Genomic DNA, 7,411 nt, shown 5'->3' with positions numbered 1-7,411 from the left:
TAGGTGCCTATAGGTCAAAATATTTTTCCCCGCATCTGTCTTGCTCATACTTTTTGCTGTGTTACTGTTAAATTTTTAGTTTTTATTTTTTTAATGAAAATCAAAATTCAAAAGAACTGTTTTCCCTCGTACCTCAGTTTACATAATAATTTGCTATTGAAACCTGTGATAGTTTTTTTCAAGAGTTTTTCTTAAGTATTTCTCATCTTTACTTTTCTTTCGTCACCTTTGAGAAGGTTTGTTTTTCTCTTAAGTTGTCCGGTTATTTGCCTTTCTATTTTTATTTAAGGTCTTTATCTGACTTAGGCAAACAAATAAAAAAATGTTTTTCTTCTAAGCTACTTTTGTCCTTGAATTAATTCTTATCTAAAACGATAGTTAGCTATTACATTCTGTTTGTCGTGAAGCATTGTAAATATGGGACAAAAAATAAGACAAAGAAATGCTACAAAAAAAGAAAATCTAGAGGAAAACACTGGCGTGGAAAAGAACGATTTTCAAAAAGTCCTTAAACGGCGAAGATCGTCTTATTTCAAGTTTTTCTTTGTAACTGCTGGGATTACCCTGTTACTGCAGCAATACGGACCTGAAGTTGTGCATAGGATTTTCTTTAAAAGAAATATCGTTCCCTCACGAAGTGATTATTATGTTCTGCGAGATATTTGGACGGATGAAGACATCCATAACCTGATTGATTACATAAAGGATTTAAGAGAATTTCCAACTACAGCATCAGACCTTACATCTGTTTCTGAACATATTGGCGAAGCGGCACCATTTGACGAAAAGGGTCAATGTCCTTTTTTGTTGGTACCCAACCATAATCATTCTGAAGTAAGAATTTAACTCTTTGTATCTGTTTTTATAACCTAGGAAAAAATTTATTATTGATAGTAGTTCAGCTAGGTTCAAGTAACTGGATTAGTTTCATTAACAGAAAAAATTGGCAGTAGTGGTCGTGGTAGTAAAAGTAGTTATGGTTGTTATTCTGCTTGGAATACTCACGATAGTAGTTGTATTCAAGGAAAAAATCGTCGTAGGATTAGCCATAGTCAGAATACTAGTAGTAGGAAAAGAAGCATTAGAAGTAGTTGGGGTGGGAGTAGTTGCAACAGGAACAATGGCCGTAGCAATTAGCTTATGAGGAACTTTCATCGTAGGAACAGTTGTCGTGAAAATTGGTGAAGTATGAGTGGTCAAGGTAGGAGCAGCTGTTGTGAAAGTAAGAGAACTGCTAGTCGTAGGGCTGGATACTTTTGAATATTTTTTTTTTTATTTTTTTTTTTACTCAAAGCTTCTTCCATAATCATTTTTTTTCTGGTTGGTTGGAATCTTGGTATTTTGTGCAGATTAAAAAAAATATTGCGGAAAAATTATGTGTTTTGGACGACAATTGATTACGTTTTTAAGTTCAGCATAAGAAGTCACACAAAGAAAAGTGTTCTAAACAATAAAACACATTTCTGTGAAAAAGACAAAATTCTCACAATTTCTTAGAAAAACATTAAAAATAATCGTTACACAAATACTTAAGTCAAAGTAAAAGGTCTGATTGAATTATCAAATTCATTATGAAAAGCTGCATTACAAGCAAATGGAGACTTTTTTTTTCCAGAAACTGCGTCTCCCATTGAATTCCAGTGGCCCACTGCCGTAATTCATTTGCTACATCTTGAATAGAACCAAAAGTCTTCCGCTCCATCTAAAAATAGAGAAGCATCGTCATTGTTTTGTAACTTATATTTGTGATATAAAATTATGAGCTACTATGGCTAAAAAGTTATGGAGGTCAGGCGTGGTCAAAGGTGTTTATTTTGGATGGGCAAGGGGACGGGGAGTGAAAATAAAAGCTGAGAACTCATCTGAAAAGTTTAAGAAATTATGGAGAAATCTCGACACTAGTGGGGGGGGAGGGGCAAACCTCTGAATATCTATTTGCGTTAAGCCTTCATTTTATTGTGGATAAAATAAAAAGAAAACAAAATATGAGAGGGGTTGCCCCCTCTCAATACCTCGATCTTCATGCAAAAGTTTTGTAGTATTTTCGAAAAAGCTTCTTATTTTTCTACTTAATCGACCCTCGTTTTTCTGGAGTCGTTCTTGAAGAACTGGGATAAAAAGTAGAACTTTTGCGTAAAGAGAGAGGTCTTGAGGAATATACATAATAATTTCTGTTAGTTTTAAGTTTTAATGTCGCTCCTTACTTCAGTTAAAAAACTTGTTTAATTAATTTAAATTTTGACCTTTTTAAACAATGTCGGAAAATCCGGCTCCTCTCCGGGGAAGGATCCTCTAGACAATTCAGTTCCGATAAAAATTCACCCTGTACAATTACCATTAACATCTACACATGTAGAATTGAGTCAACAAATAGAAAGTAAGACAAACAAAAAGAATTTCGTATATGAATTCTGGCAAATTTCCCCTGAAAAATTCACCCCCCGCAAGCTTTAATCCACATGGAGAATTCTCCTTTTGGAAAATCTCCTAGCAGAAAATTCAATCTCAATTCCCCCTAGCCGAAATATATTATGCTTACTTCCCAATAAAAAATATTAAACAACGGATGCTTACTTCCCAATGCTTACTTCCCAATAACAAATATTAAACAACGGATACCTTTCATAACTTAAAAAGTCTTCCCTAGGGGCTGTTGGTTTGGGGTCTTGTTATCTCTAAATGCATATTTATTGGACCTTTCAAGAATGTTGAACAAAATGCCTATCTCAAAATTCTGACGGAACTGCTTTGGCGAAAAAAGGAGTGTGGAAGGGGGGTTAGCTGCCCTACATTTTTTGTTGTCACTTAAAAAGGGCTCTAGAACAATTAACTTCTATTCGAATGATCCATCTCCCGATATTCTAAGATCACTGATTCGATACAATCACCCCTAAGTAATAAAACAACAAAAAGAACAACAAACAAATAAACCACATTTTTGAAGATGGGAGCTTGAGCCTTTGCAGTAAGGTTCTCTGATATGCTGAATCTGATGGTGTTTTTATTAGCAGACTTAAGAGGGCTGTGCTGATGAAATTGACATCTTAGGTCAAAAGTTATTGGCTCGAAAAATCTCGTTTTTTGAATGTTTATTTTCAGTCTTCTCATGTTTTCCGGTCTCCTGAACAATTAAAAATAAGAAACAACTGCGAAATATTTACCACCTGCCCGGGTGGTTGTATAATAACACAATTTTAGTCTGATTTTCTCTGTATAAGCCAAAAACATTGGCTTATACTACGATAATCAATTTTTGTTTTCCTACATACGTTCTAACTTAGACAGAAGAGCCTAATGTATTGCAACATCTCTTCGATTTTTCTCACAGCCTCTTTCCCTAATAATGGTCTGCGCCAAAAGATTACTAAGTCACGCATCACGGATAAGCCCTTCAGTTGTCGGAAATTAGTGACTAATTTAACTAACTATCGAACATGCATCAGTCAAGGCCAATTTTCTGATCATCTCTATGTTTCGCTTTTTACGTAACCTTAATATGATCAGTGGGTCATTTTTTTCACCTTTTAAATATTGAAAAATATCAAAAGCTCGTATTTTTTCCCAAAAAATGTTAAAAAAAAATAACTAAGGGGATAGCTTTGCTTTTATTTCCGTCAACATGTTCGTTGTGGGAAAAAATTTCGAGATCCCCCGAATAAGCACAATATTAATGAAAGTTCTATTTTATTTGCTATTATTTTCCTATTGACTTATTACTAAGCTAGTTGGAAAGCTATGAGTAGTCTGCTTCTTTTCGTTCTTCTACTTCATTTGTTGCCACAGTCAAGTTACCACATCAAGACATTTTAGATTATGACTTTTGACCCAGTCACAACTTGGAAACGGAAGATCCCGTTTCATATTTTTTTATTTGTGATAGCCAGATCGTAAGTGATAATTCATACTATCATACAGTGTGTCAGTCAATAAATGTTTTTTATTTTAGTTTGAAGTAACATATGAAATAATATTTTAATTTTAAAAAGATTTACTTTAGAAGTTTAAAATAATCTTTTTATTTTAGTATAAAAAGAAAGTATAATGTATAAGTACACTAAAGGCAAATTGTTTTAAATAACTTGTTCCGTTGCATAATTATTGTTTAGTCAGTTAATGGTGTAGTATATGCGAATTGATCTGTACATTCTGCGAGTTTCAAAATTTCATTTTTCTCTTTTTAGTGCATTCTGCCTTCTCGTATTGACGTTGCTCAGCATTTCCTCAAGTATGGTGGAAGGGACTGTCTGAAAGAGTTCTATCCATCGGCGTCCAGCCGTTTGCAAGGGTTTGCAGGATTCATTTTTGACAATCTGAATAGCTCTGTTCTTGACAGACTATTTAAATCGAAGCAATACAAAGATGCAGCAACAGCATCATGCGGAGGAATGACAGTATTTGATCCTATCCAACTCGGTATAATTTTTCTTTTACCAGGACAAACTGTTGCTATGCATTATGACGTACCATGGTATTGGGGTGCCACAAGGTTTAATATTCCACAATGGCTTTTAATTGCAATGGAAAGCTCAGGTTTATTTGAAAACATTCGAGTTCGGCAGTCACAAGGAGTCGCTTATTTGCATAAAAGGATGAACCACAAAAAAGATGGAGGAGGTTTTTATTTCTATCCCAACGGAACAAGTGGCAGAGCAGAGATTGTTCCGGCTGAATTTAACACTGGCCTTGTCCTTGATGGTTCTGTTTTAATCCACGGAGTTAACACTTACCAACCTAAAAAACCTCCTCCTATAATTAACCCCAGTGATAAGAACAGCCTTGTTTACGCTGGTGATGATTTCTGGAAGTTAAAAGCCAATGATGAGGTAATCGCTTTGTATAAAACTTCTGATCTGAGAGTATCTTTGGTATGGCGATCACGATGTTTTGAGAGTCAAGAAATGAAGCAGAAATGGGCTGATTATAAAGACAAAATTGATATACAAGATATCCTTAAGGTTCTAAAAGACGATATGAAGCTTAAAGGCATATCTAATGTTGATTATTTGCCCCCTCTGGATTTGGCCCTCAAAATTTTGGACACTTATGTTGTTTATCCCGTCGAAAAGTGTTCAATATTTCCTTGGAACTACTGTATGTTATCAAAAATTGTGCCAACCTCTGTTTCAAGCCTTATCAACTCTTTATTAACTCCTATTTGTACCTAATTTCTGTTTTTTTGCATTGTTCAACTTTTAATCTTTCCGTTGATATATGGGATTTACTGATTTATTACCTGCATTTGGCAAAGCCTATAATCAAATAAATGTACTGTGATATAAAGTAAACAGTCTTTTTGTACACTATTTGTCTTATCCAATAACATATTAAAACTCTAATGATTTTTGAAGTAGGGAAACATTCTTTCTCTGTTTGAATTTGCCCCTCATAACAGTAACAGTAAAGGCATAGTTCTGTCATTCAATTTTCTAAAGTATCGAATAATATTTTTTAATTAAAAATACTACTTTCATGTTTTAAATGAAAAAGTGATGACGAGGAAAAGGCTGTAGAAGTTTGTTTAAAAAAAAAAGAAAATCAGTAATTTTTACCAAACAAAAACTGTAAATTCAATGAATTTTGGCACCAACTTATGTTGTTTTGGATTAACTTTTCATCTTATTTAGCTACTATTTTGAAAAAGTTTTCCAGAAAAGAAGTATTTCAAAGAAAAGTGAAGAACCAAGTAAATATCCAAGGAAAACAGAAATAAAGTCACTCAATAATTTAACTTCAAACCAACAGAGACTACTATCAATGAATAATGAAATAAAAAAGAACAAAAATTAAAAAGAATAATCAGATCAAGCATGATGATAACATATACTGCTACAGGTGAGAAAACGAATCCTAAGACGAACAAAAACTGAACTAGAATATTTGAATTAAACTTAAACTAACAGAAATTTCTACAAATATTATTAGGTTTAAACCTTCCAAGGATCAAAATTTCGTTTGCGCTTTACTGAGAACAAAAAATATATTCAACACATTAATCGAACCATTTTCAAAAAGCATCGAAAAATCAATAATTTCTGAGACTTCGAGGAATGAATATCGTTACATATTCAACAGCCGGTCTGCTTCAACAAGTTCTTCCTACTAAACTTGAATTATTATGATGGTTTGTTCTTTCCTTTGTTAATATTTTGAGTAGTAAGTATCACACTGGTCAAATACAAACCATTTCAATGCATTGCAAATGAAGCTAAGACTCTTTTGATTTTTTTGGTAGGATTGTGGGGGGAGGCTAACACCAATCTTACTTATAAGACTACCCCTACATAAGCCTTCTAAAGGCCAAAATGTCCTTTGCACTTAACTGAAAACATTTGTGTTTCAAGCATTGGGTTTTTTATTTGTGATTAATTAGAAAACTTTTTTCCACAAAATAAGTTTTTCAAAGAAAAGTAAAGAGCTCCATTTAACCAAAAATGAGCAAAAAAAAAAAATCAAATAACCTACCAAGCGTGAAAATACCATAAATCAGCATCAATAAATAAGTGAAACCCAAAACGAACATAAATTAGATAAACAACCGAGTCAAAATCAAAACGAGCAGAAATTAATATAAGTTGGGCTCAAAACCCATATGCCTTCCCAAGGCCAGGACAAAATTTGCACTTTACAGAAACAATATAAATGTTTTTACTTTTATAACCTTAATAAATCAAAAATATTAATATTTTGATTACTAAATATCGGTATATGTATATTAACTGACGATGCACATTCATTTGTGTTTTTTTTCAGTAACATGCAAATTATGTTCTGGCCTTGAGAAGGCATAGGGGTTTTCAGCCCTGCTCATGTTAATTTCTGCTCGTTTTGAGTTTGACTTGGTTATTTATTATAATTTTTGTTTATTTTGGGTTTGATTTATTTATCGATGCTTTGTGTCAGTTTCACATTTGGTAGATTATTTGATTTTATTTTTGCTCATTTCTGGTTAAATGGAGTTCTTTACTTTTCTTTGAAAAACTTATTTTGTGGAAAAAGTTTTTTAATCAAATTATGTTAGTAGAGAAGCCCTAATATCTCCGAGGGGAGTCCATATATGGGCATAGAGTCCCTAGGGAGATGGTTTTTCTCACTGAGAATGAAAAAACAGGATTTTTCTCACTTGAAAAAACACGATTTTTCTCTCTTTGATGGTTGTTTCTTGGACGGTTATGAGTGTTAATCAATTTATTATTTATTTTTCATGTATGTCAAAAGCAATTTATGTCTGTTTTAGGTTTTTTGTCACTGAGAATGAAAAAACAGGATTTTTCTCACATTGATGTATTTTCAAGGAGAATTGTCTCCGGGCGAAGTTTATTAATGTCTTTGGTGTTCGTCCAGGAGAATTGTTTCCGGGCGAAGTTTATTAATGTCTTTGGTGTTCGTCAGGAGAATTGTTTCCGGGCGAATG

The 7,411-nt window shown here is 33.3% G+C and overlaps 1 protein-coding gene across 1 annotated transcript; it reads left to right on the top strand.

Annotated features, from left to right (window-relative positions):
- Window positions 1–404: 404 nt before the first annotated feature.
- Window positions 405–5,348, top strand: LOC148953254 (uncharacterized). The gene is made up of 2 exons (XM_089087590.1): window positions 405–834; window positions 4,182–5,348. Exons 1-2 carry the CDS (start codon window positions 418–420, stop codon window positions 5,163–5,165), a joined length of 1,401 nt encoding a protein of 466 aa, XP_088943716.1. The 5' UTR covers window positions 405–417; the 3' UTR covers window positions 5,166–5,348.
- The last annotated feature ends 2,063 nt before the right edge of the window (window positions 5,349–7,411 follow it).

The sequence above is a fragment of the Artemia sp. Qi Xiang Cuo genome, chromosome 4 (genome assembly GCF_049724085.1).
Source record: "Artemia sp. Qi Xiang Cuo chromosome 4, ASM4972408v1, whole genome shotgun sequence".
NCBI classification, from domain to species: domain Eukaryota; kingdom Metazoa; phylum Arthropoda; class Branchiopoda; order Anostraca; family Artemiidae; genus Artemia; species Artemia sp. Qi Xiang Cuo.
Note: the sequence above shows the minus strand (reverse complement) of the source record. Positions and strands in the feature narration are given on the sequence as shown.